The sequence below is a fragment of the Calidris pugnax genome, unplaced genomic scaffold (assembly GCF_001431845.1).
Source record: "Calidris pugnax isolate Ruff unplaced genomic scaffold, ASM143184v1 scaffold273, whole genome shotgun sequence".
In the NCBI taxonomy this organism is placed as follows: domain Eukaryota; kingdom Metazoa; phylum Chordata; class Aves; order Charadriiformes; family Scolopacidae; genus Calidris; species Calidris pugnax.
Genome location: NW_015094508.1, coordinates 5,247,569 through 5,269,293, shown reverse-complemented (window position 1 = coordinate 5,269,293; position 21,725 = coordinate 5,247,569). Strand labels below are relative to the sequence as shown.

The 21,725-nt window shown below is 39.0% G+C and overlaps 1 protein-coding gene across 1 annotated transcript in view; it reads left to right on the top strand.

Moving 5' to 3' along the window:
• The window catches only part of HOMER1 (homer scaffolding protein 1), a 74,545-nt gene that overhangs the window by 31,773 nt on the left and 21,047 nt on the right, over window positions 1–21,725 (top strand). The window contains exon 5 of the mRNA XM_014965018.1: window positions 11,873–12,029. Coding sequence (XP_014820504.1) covers window positions 11,873–12,029 — 157 coding nt within the window. The remainder of the gene's footprint in view (window positions 1–11,872; window positions 12,030–21,725) is intronic.

Here is a 21,725-nt window from a genome sequence, read left to right as displayed (position 1 = left end):
AAACAAACAAACCAAACCAAAATCCTAAAACTGAATTGTCTGAATTGTAGTAAGCTATCCAACTCTTTAGTTGGATAATAAAATGGAAAAATAGAAAAATAAAAGATTTTTTCCCCCCACTATAGTGAAAATAGGCATAAAAATAAGATAGGGTTTTGTTGTCTGAAGCCAAATGCTTTTTTCATGTAGGCAATACATTCTGATTAAGATGCCCTGAATTTTGAGGATAGCTAAAATAGTTTCCTACATCCCCTACATGTGATCTAACTGATCATGGTGTATGACTGCAACTTACCTGTTCACTTTATTTAGGAAATACTCTGAAATTTAAAACTAATGTAATTACATGACAACACTGATTGTGTAGCACCTTCTTTCTATGCTCTCCAGAGATTTTAGCATTCTTGTTTAATTCTACTTTAGCACTTCAGGAATCATTTGTGCTGGGCTTGGGCTCAGCACAACGGGAGGCTCAGGAAGGCTGGGTTTGAAACATCTTCACATCATGCTGTTTGCCCTACCCTTTTCCTAGTCTTGGTGCTTTATCAGGGAAAGTGAAATAGGACTCACAATATTAGAAAAAAACATGCTGAAACAGTGTTCTGTCACATTGACATAGCCTCGCAAAAGGGTTGGGGCTCAGCATCTCTTCTGCTGTTTGTGGATTTCCAACTAGCAGCTCATGTGTAATGTCATACTCTTGGCATCCCTGTTGGTTTGTGACAAGTTACGTAAGGTGGGGCTTCTTTAAAACTGTTGTGTCAACTAAGTGTTGAATTGGGAAGAAAACATCTATAGATTATTGTATTTTTGACTTCTGGGTGAGTTTTTGAGCCAAATCACCTGACCTGTGCATTATTCTGAAGAGAAACTGGAGGAAACCTAAGATCACTTAGTCTAGATTGAGTAAATAAGTAGTAGCAACTACCAGAGAGTTAAGTGAGGTGCCGTGTTGAGTTTTTTCTTAAGAGCTGGAATTTTTTACAATAAGGGAGGGAGAGAAACTTATATAGGGACTGCTTCTTCTAATGCATAGTTCATAGAAAAAGTTCCAGTATCAGAGACTTCCCATGTATTAAATGTAATCCTTTTTCTTTTCATCCATTTAATCTCTTTTTAGTAAATTTGACTCTAGGTTCAATGTAGTGCAAGAAATTTAGTCTTTTCTTGGATTCAGATTTGATTTAAACAAGGCAAATTTAATATTCCTGTTCTCTTAAAAATCTGGAATGGAAAAAACCATGAGTTTCAGTACCCACTTACAAGTGTTGCAACTCACTTAAAAGTTGTTTTGTTCAAACCAGCACAGTCATTAAATGTTTTACTGTGATCATATAGTTCATGTGACTTACTGCTTGCTCTTCAAGGGACTTCTGACAGCTCCAGAGATGGTTCAGTTTGGCCTTTATATATAGGCTACTTACACTTAAGTAATTCTATGGCTACCACAGGAGATAAATGAAACTTAATTAAATTTACCATGCTCTCACATAGCTTATGTTCCCTTAATGAAATAAAATTACTTGTTGTCAGCATGTAAACTGACAGTTCATCTTCTGCACTAACTGTGCCACTGATGCACGTTGTTGTATTTACTGGGATAAGCAAACTGGCAGTTGTAATGCAAAAATGAATTGCACCAGTAGTTATTATTTGATGTTGTAGGATAACCTAATGCAGTAGCTGGGTGGAGGCCAAATGATTCATAATTCAGAACCTTTATGCAACTGCCTAATCACATATAAGTATTTCCATAGGTCATCCTATAGAATGTCTTCCTGTCGCTGGCAGGGGAGTAGTGAGGCCCTGCAGCTGTAATGATTATTCTGCTGAGTTCAGTGTTTGCTGTGAAAGTAAGACAGGAACCAGCATTAAAGGGGTCTTAGAGGCTGAGCTGTCCCGTGGTGTCACTAGCAGAAGGTTCAACTAAGATACAAAATTGGCACTCACAAACCTTGCACTTTCAGCCTCTCGTAGCAGCTTCTGCCTTCAGCAGAGGCACAGCTCACTCCAGTTAAAGCTGAGGCAGTACCTTCAAATGCAGTGCTGAGCACCTCCACCCCTTTCATGGGGTGTATGTCAGATTTACAGGGTTGGGTGAGAGGTCCCTTCAGCCACCTCGCTGCTCTACGTGTGGCTGCAGTTGCTCAGGGCGTAGCTCTTACTGTCTTCACTCTGTTGTTGCAAAGTTGAGCATCTCTGCTGAGCTCCACAGAATCCACCTGTAGCTGGAACAGCCTCATGTGCCACGTCTGTATGGCTAAATAAAATGGGCTTTGGCACTGGGGGCTGGGGGCTGAACCATTTCCATGTGTTACAGCAATGGGGCTGGATCTTTTCTGCACCCATGCAGTGTCCCTGCAGCTGTCAGACACAGTAGTTGTTTTGTATGGGGTTCTTTTTTCAGGAAGAAATTTTTTACTATGAGGGTGGTGAGGCACTGGAACAGGTTGCCCAGGGAAGTTGTGGATGCCCCATCCCTGGAAGTGTTCAAGGCCAGGCTGGATGGGGCCTTGAGCAACCTGCTCTAGTGGGAGGTGTCCCTGCCCATGGCAGGGGGGTTGGAACTCGATGATCTTTGAGGTCCCTTCCAACCCAAACCATTCTATGATTCTATGATTCTTTCCAGTTCCTCACACCTGCAATGGTTTGAGGGCTGCATTGCCACTCATCGAACTGATATTCCCCTTGCACAAAAGCGTGTGCGTGCGTGAAACCCCAGAAGGGTTTCAGTCTGGGGTGGGAAGGTTGCAGATCACAAGATAGAGCCGTGGCAGGCTGTAGGGGTGGAAGGGCACCGAGCCTGGCGGTGTGCAGGCTGTGCTGGGGGTCTTATCTGGGCAGTTGACATGGACCAGGGCCATTTGTGGAGGGTGTGAACACCCCAGTCCATATGGCCTTCAGAAGCTGGGGGCTTTTGGGCCCGGTTCTGCTTGGTGGTGGTCACTGGGAAAGGAGTTGTTCATTGTCCTTACTGCCAAAGCGTTTTTGTCCTGAAGCTGGGGAGGGTTCTCACACTCACCAAGGTGTAATAGAGAGCACAGTTCAGTGAAGCTATTAAAATCAGAATAGCACTCAATAAATGACAGCTCAGCTGAGAGAAGTGCAGGGCAGTCAAACACTCTCTTCTGTTACATTGCTGACAGAGCGCGGATTGGGTCAATGCACACACAAATTGTTGTTATAGGTAGGATTTTTGAAAGAAGCATAGGGTTCTGTCTAGCCAGGGGCCTCAGCAAAATCAGTCCATACTAATTCAGAGTGTGGATTTACAGTTAAACTGCTTTAAATTCTTGTATGTACAAATGAGTCCCAGAATGAAAGTGGTCGTAATTCAGATCATTTTAGTGTCAGGGCCACAGTGTCCTGGACTTGCCAATAACCACATCGTCTAATTGCTTTCATAAAGTGATTAAGTGCCCTAGGAGGCCAAGTCAATCTGACTTTCTTCACAGCCAAATACCTAGTCATTTTAGAAGACGAGATCTAAGTTCCAAAATAACTAAGTTGCTTTTGAAAATGTAGGGATATTTGAAGTATTCAGCACCATAGCAACAGCAAGGAATTATGCCTAGTGTTTAATGCACTAAAAAAACCTACCTTAGTTGGTGTCGGTTGTGAAAAATATGAGATACATTACAGGCACAAGAATAAACTGCTTCCAATGATACCAAAAAGCAATTTCAGTTAAGGAACAAGGGCAAATCTTTTTTTTAAAACTTTTTTCAGAGTGATAAAATTTAAGTCTGCAAGGTCTCACAGGCATGAGAATAAAATACTTGCAGTGATACTGATAAGCCATTTCAGTAAGGGACCAAGGGCAAATCTTTTTTAATTTTTCAGAGTCTCATAAATGTTAGGTCCACGATGTTTTAATGTTTAGTGCAAAAAACCTAGAAATTAATTATCTATGCTTGCTCTTGTAAAGGGCTACAAGTTATGACAAATGTACTGATTTTGGTTTATGCTTTATGACCTTCATGAAGAGATAACCTAGTTTGTCTTTACTATATAAAATTAAATGACCAAGAAAAAAATGACATCTTTTTAAGAGAATAAAATTAAAATAAAAGTTGAGCCTCTTCAGAGAAATCAGGATTTTTCTTAGTACTACTCTGATAATTCAGGTTAAATATAAGTCTTCTGCATTGTGATACAGTGTACAAAAGACGTGTGTAAAACTATCTGAACAGTGTAAGTTTAATGAGAAACAGAGTTTAAATGTCACCTGTGCAAACACATCCAGGGAACATTAGCAGACAATACAAGAAGCTTGGAAACTTCATTGTTTCTTGTGGAGAAGAGAGATTCTTCTCTTTATCCCCCACTTTAACTTGGGTCTAACCTGAATCTAAGCCTCCAATTGATAAGGATCATAGCTGAAGTATTAATTTTGGGTCAATTCAGCGCCCCAGAGAGTGCCATTCTGGAGCTCTTCTGTTGCTATTGATTCTTCATGTTTCAATAAGCACCATACTTTTTTTTTCCTCTGGCTTTGTTGTCTTTTGCAGGAATACTGTGCTGGGTCACCATAGAGAATATTTCTGTGAAATTTTTCTTCCTTTTAATATCCAGTCCATTCCTCAGCGATAAGCTTCCATACTGAAAGGCAGTCCGTGTTGTGGTGGTTTCTGTTGGCCCTGTGAGGAATGAAGGCTGTGTTGCAACATACAGAAGATCAGCTTAGGTAGTGGATCTAAATACAGTATAGTCACCAATGTGCATTGCATAGTGGTCTGCTATGTAGGGGGAGGAGTCTGTACCATTATTCAGGTCTCTTTGGTCATCTTCACCCCTCAAGTCTGCAAAGATACTGACCCTTCCCCAGTGAGCTGATAAAGCGTAGCACAAGAGACACCTAAGAAAAAGACTGCCTGTAGCAGAACTGGAAAGGCAACTCTTCTTCTGTCCGAGGGCTGCACTGGTACTTTGAAGGACTCAGAATCCAAGAGCAAGGTTCAAACTGAGACACCTTGAAAGAGAAATCTGCAATAGCGCCATAAACACCCCTCCGCCCAAATTTGCAGAAAAAGCGTCTGCATTTTTATCTTCTGCACTGACACAGAAATTGGGAGTTCAAGTATATTGTAGCCCGGAGTTCAGCAAAGGGGTGTGCATAATAAAACAAAGTGATACACCCTGGAGTGGCATAAACCTTCAAAATTTGTAGGGAATGACAGATTCTCAGAAAACTCACACTATTGCCTGGTGATCTCAGGCATTTGGCTGCATTTCTTACTTACCAGTAGTTGTGTGTGGCTTTGTTATTGGTTACCTCACTTAAAGTAGGATGTGCTTCAAGGGCCTCCTTCATCTTTTTCACTATGATCGAATTTGTCATTTAACCAATCTAAAGAGCTCGTTCACAATTATGTTTCCCTGGTTTTGTGCTGATGTAACTCCACTGAGATCATGTAGATATTTCTTATCCCAAAGGGAAGAACAGATCTTTCATGCTCCATTAATGTTCCTACTTCTCTCCCCAGGGGAGCAATCCTCCTTTGCTAAAAATTCTTTTGAATACTCTAATTAAGGATAAGGATCTCTTTGAATATTAATTAGTTTTTCATTGGCCTCACTCAAAATATTTAACTCAAAGTAATTTCCTGGTAATTATCTCTTGATTATAACTTTGAGAGGATTTACCCTTTTTTAATAAATTCCAGTTTGTCAAATAAGACTTCCTTTTGTATGTGTCCAGTTAATCACATCTGCAGATAAGACAACAAGCAGTCACTGTAAAGAAGCAATTTTGTTTTGTTTCTTCAGGTTTTTTTTACTTACAAAAGCTGTAATTCTTACCATAGCTTTCCCTCCCCAAAGCTGGCCTTTAATTATTTAACGATACTGTAGAAGACTGTGCCGCTCATTCACCTACGTTCGGAGTCTTTTGAATGGCTGACTCTACTGGGCCTGTACAAGCAGAGAGCTTTGTACAAAGATTAACATAGCGTAACAGCTCAAAACTTCTCTTTCTTGCCTCTTCCTGGAAAGGCAGGAGGTAGGACCTGATCTGCTCCACTGCCCTTTCTTCAGCTTCCCCCTTGTTCTACCACTCCTAATTTTGTATAATTAAATAAATGACAAAACCCCTTTCTGTTTCCAATTGTGTTTTGAATGTTAAAAGAGAGAGGGAGAAATTTCCATATCAGTACTAAGGCAATATGGTACTTTGGATTAGCAGCAGGACAAACTCTAAAACCATCATGTTTAAATCCTTTCTTGTAAATGTGTAATTTTACACATTTAATAGACGACCACAGAAGGTGCCTTTTGAAATCTCTGACAGGGGGTGAAATTCCCAAAATGCCTGTTAAAAATTTCTTCTAAAGCAGGACATGAAGTGAGGAGCTTAACTCCCATTCTCAGCATGAATGAGAGGAAGATTCTCTTGAGCTTTTAGGAATTCCTTCAGGGATGCTGCACTCATCCTTTGTGCCAGCAGAGTCAACATCACTATCTAATAGGACAGTCACATCATACCAGCATAGGCAATAGCAAGCGTAGCCGGTTGCAGCGATCTCACGCTTCCCAGCCTGGGACTTTAGCGTTATCTGAAGCTTATTTCATACGGAGGATCTCATAAGGACCTTGTGCAGAATTCATTTCCAAATGCACCGAGGATTTTTAGGTAAACCCAAACACTTGTCTTACACTTCCAAAGAGAAAAAGCCACACTACTTGCTTTCACTAGAGCTCTCAGATACTACTGTAGCAGAAACAAATCATTCACAATCCCCCTTTGCTTCCTTAAGCATGAGGAGCTGCTCCGTAAGGCTCACCAGCAGGGCTGTCAGAAAGGATCACCCCGTGCTGCCAGCACATCTAATGCGTTGTTACCAGCTGGTTGACATACTTCTCCTTCTGATCAGTAAGGCTCACTCCACCAGGCTCTTGGGCTGCTTCCAGCACATGCCACTATTTATAATCTAGGCAGCAGCTACAGGGACTCTGCTCTGTTCATATTTGTCAAGTCTTATGGATTTAGTTACTATACCAGATGCCAAAATTTGTAGTGAGAGTGCTCCATTCTCTACTCAGCTGAATTCCTCCTCATTTATACTCGCCCAGGGTAGCACTGCTCACCGTACACCTGCAGTGCAGATCACAGTGACACCCGAATAAAGGAATTTACGTGCTCTTGAGTAACTGTAGTTCTTTGAAATAATGACTACGCTGCAGTAAGAAATCCAATTTTTAATTAATTCATTTTATGCAATGAATCCAATATTAAAACCCCTAAAATATTAATAAAGCAGAATTCTGCACACATTTTATTTCCATAAATCTGAAATGAAGCTTAAACTGTCTCTTAGAGTGTTGGTACTGCGTACAACTCAGCAAACAATGAATAAGCAGTACTGATTAAAATAGCAGAAAACATCTCTTGATTTGAACTGTTTTTATTTCAGTGTTTCATGAAGGCATCTCTCAAAATAACTTCATTCTGAATGCAACTCATTAATGTGTGCTGCCCCACCCCCTGCCTTCGTAAGCCTTCTCCAACTGGCTAAATGTGGTGACTGGAGCTTTTCGGATTAATTTTCCTTAAGTGACCTACTTTGCAGAGAAAGATAATCATGCATTTATAGCCTCTGGCATTCTATTCAGGTCACAGATGGACAGATAGCAAAGCTATTCCTCCGTGACTTACCGGGGTTGTAACTAATCCCCAGTGAGAAGGGAGATCGGCCTGATGTTAATTGGTCAGAATGCCTAAAAGTATGGAAGATCATTGACTCCAACTTTAATTTTTGGGGGGTACCACACTTAGGCTGTATGATATCTGCTCTAGGAGTGTTTTGTGGAAGTGATGGAATTACCGGGTGCTGTAGATGTTAAACATCTGACTTTGAATCCTTTGCCTTGACGGTGGTCTGACGGTGGGCATTGTCTGATGTTAACACTCATGACACATATCATGGCTGGCAGCAAGGACTGGAGATTTGGGAGAGTTTTCACCTTTTGTTCGCTGAGAAGTGCTTACAGTCTCATGAAGAGTTATAATTGTAAAGATAATTTTCTGTGCAATCAGACCTAAGCCTCTGTTACAAAAGTATTTTTTCTGTAGCATGATCAGTTGAGCCAATGAAACATAGATTTTGGTATTATCCTTTAGAGGCCTGTTTCCCCTCTTGTATTTGGCACTAATGTGGTGATGTATGCAAACCAGCATCTTTTCTTACTTAAGAGGTTCGGAAGTTTCACAGGGTAAATGACCAGGCTTTATTCTCTGTTTGGATATTTTCAAAAGCTTGGTGGAGAAACGGGCAACAAGCAGGAGTGTTAAGAATGTCTCTTTTTTTGAAGGACCATCTCGCAACACTGGGTGCGCCAAGCAGTCAGTGATGTTAATCCTAACAGGTCTGAAGAAATAACTGTGAAAACTGTGACACCGCCAGTAAGGGGATGGATGGCTTTCAGAACCAAATAAAACATGTGTGCAGGTCTAATTCTTTCACCACAGGGCTGCAAGCATGTCCCCCAATGTATATGGATGGCTTTGCTCTTTGCACTGCAGTGCAGAACCAAAAGGTGTTCTGGTGCGCTGCAGTTTGGATCACTTTGATCACTAATTAAATTTTCGTATTTCATGCGCTTTCTAGAGTAAATAATCTCAGAACACATGAGGAATGATTTGGGTTTGGTTTAGGTAGTTACAACTGTTAGGACAACCTGGTGAAGCTGTGTGTGTACTTCCTATGACAGAATCTAGTGCACTGAGGGCAAAATAAATTCCTTTTAGCAAAAAGCCTTTCAAACAGAAATTAAGTAAAAGGTTTCAGAGGGAAAAAAATATGTGCTGCTCTCCTGTACCTATCCAGAGGGACTGTAGTGCAGCTGTTCCACTGTCAAAATTCTGGCCATGGGCTTTAACAGTTGCTGGGAGCCCTTTGAATTTCCCAATGTGTTCTTCAGCTTCTGGATTTATGTGTTCCCTCTCCTGGCTGTTAGCCCCAGCATATTCTCCTCTGAGGGCGAATTCTCATTGTGTCTGAACCATATGTTTCTCAGCATTTCCTTTGGAAGTGTTGATAAATTTGAACGAGTCCAGCTCTGCAGATATGCCTGGTCTAGCTTAAGAACAGCCTGTTGTAGTTGTGGTTTTATCTAGTCCTAAAGTAATTAATTTAAATCCAAATAAATCCAGTTTTAACCAAAATAATCCACAAAGCATAATTGTAATTATCTTTTGGGGGTTTTGGTTAGTTTTTTGGGGGTTTGTCGAGAAAGTATTTGAAAAAAAGTAAGTGAGCAGTGCCAGGACTGGTTATGGGCTATTTTAATCGAGCTATAATTTTATGAAACAGAAAATTCACATCTTTGGTTCTGTGTTTCCTGGTATGATATCCATCACGTGGTTGTGTTTATGTCAGAGAACGTGGAGTTTTGTAAGAAAAAGCAGCATAAGTAAATAGTTGCCATAGTACAGTCTGTAGAAGATAAATTTTTTGTAGAAAAAAATCATATCTATTACAAACAAATAACATCTGCATTTCAATAGACATGTTCATGCTCACTATATAGATCTCTTAGGGATAAAAAGTATGATTGAGAGATAATAGCGGTGCATTCCTATTGGAAACAACCAATTTAAAGATAACCATCTCCAAAGAAACTTTCTGGATCTTGAAGCAGGTTTGCCATAACAGTAATAGAAAATACATGCTTCATATTTAGTACTGACACTTCAGTATACAAGCAATAACTTAAGAGCTCCTTACTGTTTTCCTGGCAGAGTAGTAAGAGCACTGGGCAAAGGTGAAGGTGAAATGCACCATGAATCCCCCTCACATTATTACTCACTGAGAGTCTGTCTTCTGGGATCTTTGTGGCTTGGAAATTTACCTTGTATCATTGTGGGTATATGCATTATTACACTGGAAAAAAAATCCATTCCTTCCCTGTTTGCGTATTAAATTAGGATATTAAGTGATAAAAAAATTCTCATCCTGTAACTGTCCCAGATACAAAGCTTTTAATCTGCAGTGTTACAGCAATATAGAATCTTGTGTGTATATTTCTTCTGTGGGGAAAGATGAGTAGTAAGGCACATTTTGTAAACACGTATAGGTCTCACACACACAGAGTTTGCTACTAGTCCTGCTATAGCAGGACTACTGAACGGAACTATTCACCTGCATGGGATGGCTGGGATGCATACTTGTTTGCCAGGTCAGCACATCAAGGAGGAGTTAAGAATATATCATGAATATGATAATGAACTAGATTTTTTCCGCATGTTTTTTACAAAATTTGTTGATCTGCTGTGCTACTTACTGTAAGTGAAAAGTAAATCTGATTAGAGAAACGGAAGAGTAGATGTTGTTACAGAAATTTGTTCTCATCTTCTTTAATATGTGAGTCAGTGTTCCCTGATGAAGTAGGATTATCGTTATTTTAGTTTAGTTATTTCATATTTAAAATTTCCAGTGGTGAACTTCTAATTAGTCGAATAGCTCATGAAATGCTAGAGCCATTTGAAAGAAGCTGTATTCCTCTTCTGAAGGAACTTATATTCCTGTTCAAGAGGATGAAGCAGCTATTTGGAAGGAAATGCTGGAGAGCAGAAGAATTAGACTTCATGTTTTAGTGAAACAGTAGATGTGATCTGAATTGGTAATGAATATTCCTTGGCGGCTGGTTGATTTTTAACACCTAAGGAGCATTTATAAGGGTCATAATGTTTTTGAAATATGCTTTGGTGGAATAGGCTGTTCATATACACAAAGTTCAAATAAACCTATAAACTTACATGCAAAATATGAATAATTTATAATTAAATTAAGCACATAAAATGTATTTATTATAATAAATAACTAGATTATAATAATTCCTCATAATTCATCGTAAACCTATACACAAAATCATTTTGGCCAGAGTTATAGGACTTTGGTGTTCAATGGGGCCTTTAATAGTAAGCTAATTAGACAAAATGAATTATTTTCTATATGTATTTTCCATGTAGGTGTGCACCTCACATGCTGTTAGCATTATACAAGTAAACATTAATGAGCTGTTTGCATACTAATACATTCACCTGATGTGGCTGATTTGTTTTTCCCTTGCATACTGAGTGCAAAGATAGGGTCTGTGGATAATGGCAAACTAATTACCTGTGATAATTAAACCCTCTGATTGCTCAGAGAATAACTAAATTGCAGGCAAGGATTGTTCCTCCATAGGCTACTTCAGTAAACCTCAGCATCGGCTTCCTCTTTGCAGTAAAACAATAATACCTCTAATGCTCCTTGATCTTCAGTCTCTTTGCTGATATTACTGAGGAAAGGCACATTAATAGTAGTATGGTGTTGAAATTCAAGATCTTTAAGTTTGCAAGTTCAAATTAAATGTGGTATTTAATAAAGAAAGTATATTTCAGGGGCAGAAAGCTTGCATTAAGACAACTAATCTGCAGTTCCAAAGCACTGCATTAGCTCTCTTTAATCAATTTAGTGACAAATCTTTTCCTACAATAAATTTCATATAAGTAGTAGATTAAAAAAGCACTTTCACTCAATGCATATATATAAAAATAGTGACTAACCATATACGTACTCTAGAATTACACTTGCTTTCAGGAAGCTAATGTGGATTTCATCTTCCTTAGCGTTTTATTTTAAAAAATACCCTGTTGAACTGGGAGGGTAGAGGTTGTTTTTCAGTAATGACTACCTGTATTTTCTGAATTTACAGTTTTGATGATTTGAGCATTTTGGATCCCATTTGAACATTGAGTCATAGGATTGTTGCATAATTCTATTTTTTTTCCTGGATGTTTCGAGAAAAAAAATTATAAGACATTTTAAGGAAAAAAAAAAAAAAAAGACGAGACTTGAGGGCTCTGACCAATCTCATTCTGTCTGTGCAGTTCGACAATCAGCAAGCACTGGGAGGCAGAACTGGCCACGCTGAAGGGTAATAATGCCAAGCTCACAGCAGCCCTGCTGGAGTCCACTGCCAATGTGAAACAATGGAAACAACAACTTGCTGCGTATCAGGAGGAAGCAGAACGTCTTCATAAGCGGGTAAGTCGAGGCAGACAGCCAGGATCCTTGAGGTGGAAGTGCTGGTGACTGTATTTGCTCATTTTCAAGTAAAACAAATAAGTTTATTGTTGCGACTTTAGGTTAATCTTTGAGATAGAAATTAATGATTACTTTAAAGCGCTCAGGGTTCCTCCATTGGGAAATTCTTTCCTTTGTAGCAGTTCCTGCGCTGCAAAGGGTATTGTTGCAGGAAGAGTTATCTAACCCGTGAAAGTTAGGACATGTTTGCCAGCTTTCACTCTTCATTTGTTGCCAGCTGCATCACCTCTGATTCGAGTCCTTCCCCATTCAAGGCTTTCTCCATAGCATTACGCTTCAGACCTTCTTCCATTTAAGCCCACAGAAACTGGACATCAAATTTTTAAGTTAAAGAAACTCTGTTATATTTTCCCCATATAACAAAGACGAACAGCTTCCTCTCATCCTTGCACCTAAAGAAAACTGAAGGTTGATTCAAGATCAGTATATGCAATTAGAAATCTGCTCCCACTTTCATACAGCAGGGCTGGGTCCTGTTCCTTTCAGTGTAAATTGGCAGAGGTCATTTGGCAAACCAGAAATTAGTACACAGTGGGGGAAGGAACAACAGTGTTTGCAGGAGGAATAAAGCATATGCATTGCTGAAGGCTGCATTATGAAAACAAGTATAAAATATTTTCCTTTCTCTTTTCAAATGTAACTATATATTCTATAATCTATTCATGTTTATCCATATGAATTTGTCATCAAAGCGAGGACACATTTTTGTGCAAAGTGAAGGCAAGATTAGCACATGTCTAGAGGGAAGGTGTCTTTGATGAAGCTGTATTAGTTCTGTTAATATCCGTTCACTTAGAAAAATACCAAGGAGGTGTTCAGGAAATAAAGCCAAACAAAAGTATTGCTTTTTTTGTACAAAACATGTTTCGTGAATATGCTGAGAAGAAGGGAAAGGTCATGTAGCAAATGTGACAGACCTTTAAATTTGGTTTTGTATGCTGTATTTACCTATATGAAATAATGTATAGGAATTAAAATTAGCCAAATCCTGCAAATTGCTAAAGGTTCTTTCAGACCTGCACTGGACCTGTCCAACTGGAGGCTGTTAGGAGTCCCAGTTCATCTGAGGAGGAAGATATTGAGCGCACTGCATGTAACCTGGGGATGTGGAAGAGCAGCAAGAACTCCCTTGATCTTGAGAAATCTGGGGGAATGGCAGGTTGTGGGGCTGTCCTGTACCTAGGCTGACTTGCAGACAAGGATCCTGAAGTTCCAGCCAAATGAGCTGATAGGGAAGAATGACAATTTCTGACAGACTGTAACTGTGTGTGCCATAGCTGGCTGGACAAAATGCATGAAGGATAATTAAAATTGGAGCTTTTTGCAAAGTGCTTTCAATTCAAGAAATTGGCAGTTGCTGGCAAAATTGCTTTGCTTCAGAAATTTTCCAGTCAGGCACAAGCTTGTCATGTGTGTTTGTACAGAGGGAAACTATCACTTTCTCATCTCACTTAAGCTTCTCCTGTGGAAGGGTTGAAGTTACAAACTGTGCTTCAGGTTTGTGAATAGATGATAACAGTTGTTGTTGATAAAGTGATTTAAATTACAACCTTGTATTAAAATTGTTGTAGTGCAGATATCCAGATAGATTTGACCACTAGATAGGCTTTACGGTGAGGCACTCATCACTAAAACATGGACATGATGAAGTAGCATTCTTCCTAATAAAATGTATTAACAGCTTTTGTTGCAAAGCTGAGACAATATAGTTCTTACCTAAGAAAGAAAAGAAGAATAACACACAACAACAGCAGCTGAACTCACTGTGGGGAAACCCAAACAGACAAGACAGGCAAAGATCCCTATTTCTTGATGTTACTCTCACTGTTAGTCAAATCTTATTTAAAATATGTTATTGGAAAATACAATTAATTAATATAGAAATTAACGAATATAGGAATAGCACCTGGAGTGCAGCACAAAGGAATACTAGCCAATCCAACCAGAAAGCCAGCTTCATCAGGGGCCCAACTTAAATGCCTCTATGCAAACACACATGGCGTAGGGAATAAACAGGAGGAGTTAGAGACGTGCACGCCCCTGCAGGGCTATGAATTTACTGTCATCATGGAGACATGGTGGGATGGCTCATATGACTGGAGTGCTGGAATGGAAGCATACAGGCTGTTCAGGAAGGACAGGCAGAGGAGGTGAGGAGGGGCTGTTGCCCTCTATGTCAATGACCAGCTAGAGTGCATGGAGGTCTGCTGAGGAACTCTCTCAATCTTCTCTGTAGCCACCCTTTAAATCCTGGAACATAGTGATAAGGCCTCCCCTAAGCCTTCTTTTCTCAGGGCTGAACAAAGCCAGTTCTCTCAGCCTTTCCTCATGTGGCGGGCTTCCCGGTCCCTTGATCATCTCTGTGGCCCTTCTCTGGACCCTCTGCAGTCTGTCCACATCTCTTTTCATAGCAGGGACCAAAACTGAACACAGAATTCCAGGTGTGGCCTGAGAAGTGGGATAATGACTTCTTTATCTCTGCTGGTGATGCCTTTGTTGATGCAACCCAGCATCCTGTTGGCTTTCTTTGCCACAGCAGAACACTGTTCGCTCCTTTTGAGCTTGTTGTCCACCAGGAACCCCAGGTCCCTCTCCCAAGAGCTGCTCCCCAGCCAGGTAGATCCCAGCCTGTACTGCAGTCCTAGACTATGTTTTCCCAAGTGCAAGACCTTACTTGTATCCTTGTTTAGCTTCATAAGGTTCTTTTCCGCCCACTCTTCCAGCCTATCCAGGTCTTCCTGCAGGGTGGCTCGCCCTTCCAAAGTGTCTGCTTCCTCACTCAGTTTGGCACCATCAGCAAACCTCACCAGGGTACACTTAATCCCATCATCCAGATCACTTACAAAGATATTAAACATCATTAATAGCTGATGATTTTTCATAACCGTTGCCCAGCAAATTTCCTGCAATTATTTTGTATTTTTGAGGGAGTGCTTGTAATATGGGATCATTTACACAATGCTCTTTTGATGACCATTTATATGACTTTATTAAATGTTTCTGTTATGTGTGACCTCAGGGCTTTTTGATATCTCATGTAGAATATAGGAACACTCAATGCCTGTGTCTCTCTGAGCACACCTGTAAATTCTGACCGAATAGCTCGTCAAGAGCATTGCCCTCTATTGGAATTGCTTTTAGAAAAGAATAGACTTGGCTAACTCAATAAATCAAAGTCTCTAAACAGAAACATGCAGATCGTAAAAAAGAATCAATCTCAATGTGTTATACATACTGTGTGAAACAAGAGTTCTTCTAACCTGTGAGCTGGAGACTAATCTTTCAAATTGAAATAGTGCCCCGAATTGAAATAGTGCCCCGTTTCTAAAAGAAGCTGCAAGTCAGATGCTCCTCTCTTACAGAGATCAAAAGTGCACTGTGGAAATGGCAAATCTGGAGACTGTTGGTTATGGTACATGTGGTAGCAAGCAACATTAAGTCACTGTATTGTTACCATTCGCTTAGGTTTATCCATTGAGCTCAGTATAAACACGTAGTTGCAGCTGATCCAAAAAATATACCTCAAACTGGAATCAATCTCACCTGAGGTTATGTAGAAGTTATATATCAAGTCTAAGATGGTCATCGTTTTTTTCTTGTTATTCATGGAGAGTCAAGAACATGAAGAGTAAGTATCCCAGCCTTAACAAAACTAAGGTGTTGAGTTAAATTTGCTTCTGTAAGTCCTCGTCTTCCTCCATAGGATAATCATCTAGATCATTCTGCAGGCATTCTTTTTTAGTCAGATGAATGCTGTCCTTGGTTCATAGAATCACAGAGTAGTTTTGCATGGAGGAGAACACTGGAGCTTATCTGGTCTAACTCTCCACTGAAAGCAGGCTCAGCTTTGAAGTTAGACCCAAGTCCAGGGCTTACTCAGGGTTAAGTAACCCAGGTTACTCAGGGCTGTGATCAAGTCTCAAATAATGAAGATCCCACAGCCTCTCTGGGCAGTCTGTTTCAGTGTTTGACCACCCTTGTCAGATTATTTTTCCTAATATCTTTTCTAATTGAAATTCGCTGTGCTGCAGCTTGCATCTGTTGCCAGTTCAATAGGAAAATGGGGTTTGATCCCAAAGATATTTGGTGAAAAATATTGAATAGACTGGATTTTCAGAAGTAGTCTTGGAAAAACTGGTTTCAAGGAGAAACAAAAATTTGGAAATTAGTTTGCCTCTTCAGTTGTAACATAGTTGTTTTATATGGAATGCCCACTGGAGAAGCATGTGCATAAATATGTATGCATTGGAGGGATAGGCTCACTTACAAGATCATAGTCTTGTATAAAATAGACCATCTTCCAAAATGAAGAATGTTACTGCCGACATTAGTTGCTATATTTAGTTCAATTTAATAATCTGTTATGTGGCTATATATAATGTAATTGTGGTATATTCTCTTCTTATGTGCTTTAGGTATATACAAGTTTTGGTGCCTGAGTCATCTGTCTGTAAGCTACAGCCTACTCATATCATCTGTCAAGTGTGGTGTTAGGGGGGAAATAATGCATATTGTTTACTAAAACTTTACATCATTAATTCCATCTTTAATTTCCTCTTTATAGAAATAGCCTATAAATAGCCTTATTTACATAAATAGTTTCCTCTTTATATTAAAAAAAACTATTGCTAATATTGTCTTACTAGTTGACTTCTTATCGTACCTTTTTCCACAGTTTGAACTTTGTCATTTTTTATTTATAAATATCCTTTGATATTACACTATAACTCATTGTTTGATCTTCTATTTTTTTCATTCATTGTAATAAACTAGGTCTTTCATCTCGTGCAGTATTTCTTGTTACCTTTGCTTTTTAAGTAGTTTTAAATTATTTTAAGCCCAACATTTTTTCTATAGTTTTTTAAGCCCAACAGTTATTCTATAATTGTTTTCAAATGTGGCTGAAATAGTTTTCCTGTGTATCACATTGCCTACACTTCATAAAATACAGAAACAAGGCTAAAATGCCCCTTCCTTTGATTTTGATTGCATTTTTAAAAATTAATTTCATTTATTATTTGCCAGTTCTGATTAAGTATAAGATTTTCTCAGCTATCAGTTCTGGTTTTCGTATTAACCTACATTTATTTGCTTTCTTTGAGGCCTTTATCTTCTTTCTTCCATTTCTGCTCTGCGTTAGTAATGCCTAGAGCTGAGATGAAACAGAATACAGATTCAGTGTGGCTGAGTGCAAAGTTTGCTGTAAATTGAAGTTTTGTGCTCTGTTCTGATATATTGTGAGCTTAAGTCAGACATGATATGTTTCAGAAGTTTGCTAAATGAGTGTATGGATTTTTTTCCTCTCAAATACAAAGAGATAATAATTCTGGGAAGATGTGATGCCCAGTCAAGAGTTTAACTTGGAGCTCTCAGCCCTCTCTCCACTAATCTGCTCAGAAGCAACTTAACAACAAGGATTTCCCTTAAACAGGGTTGGGGAGCACTCCTACACGCCTTGCATAGCTTTTTGAAGTCAAAAGGGATTCATTAGTTTGGAACAGCTCAGTAACAGAAAGAAAAACCCTGACGCGAGCTACTTCAGACAAATAGAATGGCATTGGTACTAACATTAATCCTGATACCACAGGATGTCACCTTATTGAATGGTGATATGAATTATGGAAAGTAACCCGAAGTTCTGTCTTTGTCATGTTAAAATAAAAATGATGGATTTTTTTCTTGCATGCTAACTGCTAAAGTAAATCATCCTATGACACTGGGCAATAGCACAGAGTAATAACACCAGTGCATAACAATAAGAGCTGCAGTCCTTGAAGATCATTCATCTGCAGGAAAAGAAACCTAAGATAAAAAGACATAAAGGGAAGTGATCAAGCTCTTGGGTATTCCTGAAAGAACAGAGAGGTAATCTCTTGAATTCTAGCTTGTTATTTTACCAGAATTTCCTAGGAAATAAGATAAAATTAGCCTATTATGTTCTGGTTCTTTCATTCAGTGAATGAAATAAGTATGAGGGCATCTTATGTAGGCATCAAAACCACCTGACAAATAATGGACCCTGATTTCACTACTGTTAAAGGGAAATTTAAAGTGGATTTTAAAAAAATGCCTAAGCATACAGAGATAAAACCACAGTCATTTTATTGGGCTGTTTCTGTGCAACTTAAAGAAAACAATCTATAAAACAGTTATTAAAGTGCACTAGAAGTATGGAATGCTATATAAGCCATCTGCTCAAATTATCTGTAGAAGATCTTTGCAGATCCTTTAGCAGTCAACTCCACATTTCCACCAGCTGCATTAATAATTGAAAAACCAAAACTCAATTTTGAACGTACTGATGTGATAAAGTTCCTTGCTGAATTCGAGTCCGTATCATGGGCTTCGTACTTGTTGAGAGCTCTTACTAGCACCACTGTAGGACAACTGTGAATGACTGTTTGGTTTTACGTGGCCGAGGAAGGACATTATCTGGAAACAGAAATACAAAAGAGGGTGACAGGAAGTGTGGTAACAAGAAATGTATTAATGGAGATTTGATCTACACATTTATTGGCAATGGACCTTTTTTATGTGTTGCCTGTCTCTTGTCATCCTCCCTTTAAGACTGTGTCCCTCCTACCTCCACCTAACAATCCAAATTTATGTTACATTAAACTTTGGTTTGATTTATTAAAGGAAAAAGTTACCCAAGTGTAACTTGCTTCTAGGAAGGAAGTGGCTAGAAAGTAGCTTGGTACAATTTTTTATAATGAAAATAGATGAGCGTTTTGCAGGGTACATACAGGCAGTTTGCAATTTAATCAAAACAGTGGGATTATCATTGTATTAGTATTTTTCTGTGCATTTATTTGAAAGAAATGTTTGTGCAGACAGACCAATTCTGAGTTCACAAAAAAATGGACCACCAAGTCCCTATATTTATGCATGCAGTCCTTTCATCTGGAATTTCAAGAAAGCTCTTGTTGCTCTAGAAACTCCTGAAAAGCCAAAAAAACACAAAGGACAACTCTTGCCCAAGTCAGGTCCTAAATATTGACCAAATGTTCAAGAGAGATGTTCTAGGGAGTATTAGGGTTTTCTATGACACAGTAAGATCTGGAAAGGATAATTGTTCTAATGGTGGTGGTTGAGTTTTTAGAGAGATATGGGAACATAGTGACTTTGCTTTTTACTTTTGAAATTAAAATCATGCCTTAAGAAAGAGTTTATGTTTCAGAGCAGACTGTAATTATCTGTGTAAGAGTGGTTATCCTTCTTGCATTGGAACTAGTTTCTAATGAAAAGAAATCCAGAGTAATATTTTAAAAATCCCTGAGAAACCATTGCAGAGGCTGACCACCTTCTTTTCAAGGCATTAGGTGGTACCAAATGAAAAATACGAGCATTTTATTTCAGCGGTTATGTATTTTTTTCTCAGGTGTACATTTTTGCTCCTCCAATATCAATTTCAGCTGTTGTAAGTTCTATTTCATAGTTTTGTTTCCTGAAATCAAAAGGTGAATTCAGCTGAAGTGAAGGCAAGTCCATTTTGGTTTTTTTTCTGTTTTTCTTGATTTGTTTTTAGAGCAGATTTGGATTTAGGACCCAAGACTTTAATTTTTATCCTTTTTTTTGGGGAATTCACTTTCACTGAATGTGTCAAATACAAGACTATAATTTTCAAAAAACCCAAACCAACAAGCAAGCTACCATTACTCTGGGAAAAAAAAAAAAAAAGGGTTTCACTGAAAGGTCCCTCATCCCTATCTTCATCTTTCTAAAACACCTAAGAATCACAGAATCATGCAGCTGGAAGGGACCTTTGGAGATCATCTAGTCCAACCCCTGAGTCAAAGCAGGGTCACCTAGAGCAGGCTGGACACAAACCCAACCAGGCAGGTTTTGAATGTCTCCAGAGAAGGGGACTCCACAACCTGTATGGGCAGCCTGTTCCGGTGCTTTGTCACCCTCAAGGTAACGAAGCTTTTCCTCATGTTGAGGCAGAACTTCCTGTGTTCCAGTTTGTGTCCGTTGCCCCTTGTCCTGTTGCTGCGCACCACTGAAAGAGCCTGACCCTGTCCTTTTGACACCTGCCCTTTAGATATTTGTAAGCATTAGTGAGATCCCCTCTCAGTCTTCTCCAGGCTAAACAGACCCAGGTCTCTCAGCAGAGCACTAAGACCCATTAATTGCCAGTTACAAAAAGTATCCTTTGTGGAGAAGTGCCACAAAATTTTTAAGTAGTCAAAGCTTTGTAGATGAAATACATCCTGTAATTCCAAAACTCCATTGGAGAAGAAGGAAATTACTGGATTTAAATCCTCAGGATTGAAGGGTGACATATCTGTACTGTGTTTGCTATTGCATGTATTTCATAAGCTGGCCAGATAGCTGGAAAAAATATTTGCTAATTAGATTGCAGAGAAAAGGGTGTCCCCGGAAGTTAGTATTAGCATTATGAGTTGCAAATAATAATGCATGGCTGAATCTCAAAGCATCAGTTTTAGTAAACTTCTTATCTTTTCAAATATTTCTACTGCAGTTTCATTACTTTCTTCACAAAATTCAAGCAGATGATGGATTATTCCTCTTTCCTTGCTGTAGAAATAAGTAACTGTGGAAAAAAATGTGATATTTCCATGGCTTGAGGCATCAGTGCCCACAGAGAAAAATGTGTCCTTTTCAGCAAAATCTTTAATTGTTTCCTCTGTTGAAGAAAGCAATACGTTGTTGGTAATGCACAAACATCCCCTACCCCCAGGTTATCATTTTATCTATGGGTAAATCTTGGAAAACTACAATAATTAATTTGCTGTCAGAAGTGACGTATATGAATAATACTATGGTGTACTTTTTTGTTCTTTCAGCAGCAACCTTGAAAAGCAATTTTCCTTGTTGTCTGCATTTTCATGTTTCTTAGCACCAAAAATCTTTCCAGTGTTTTTTATTCTTGAAAGCTATACTGGGATTATTTTTATGATCAGCTTGTTTGCATGCTCTCTTGAATCTTACTGTCCACCATGAAGATCTGAGAGGCTTCTCCTACAGAAATTGTATTAAACTTTATGCAGTTATTCCCAGTTTTGCTGAGCCATGCAACACCATTTCTCTTCTTGTGGAAAGCAAAGGGCTCTTTCTTCTTTGTAGGAGGCTCATCTTGAATTATTGATGGAATAATATTATCACAGTCACAGTTATGATCCATTTAGGGTTGTAACTCAACCAGCTAAAAATACATAATTAATCCTTAAATTCAGTCTTGCATGTGAACACTCTGCCTTTTCTGCACTGTAGCCTGGCTATCAGACCTTGGATATTGCACTCCACAAGAAATAGATGGAATGAAAATACCTTTAGGAAACAACAAGTTAATAGTGTCGGGTAGATAGAATGGGCTACAACTACACTGTGAATATATATTCTAATCTGTCTGTCTTTGCATTTCTGTAGCAGCTGAGGTAATTTCTGTATGAAGTTTAGAAGGAGTTTCATAATCTGTTGGTATTTAATTTAATACTGAATAAAAACTATTGTTGTTTGGGATGAGAATTGTTCAAATTTATGTCAAGAAAGTGGTTTGAAAAATTTCTCGACCTGCAGCAAACAGGTCAATAGTTGCTCGAGGAAAGCGACCACTCAAAATATTTCTGTCATTCCCACTTCTTTGCCTCTGTTTAGCTGAGGTCTTTACTT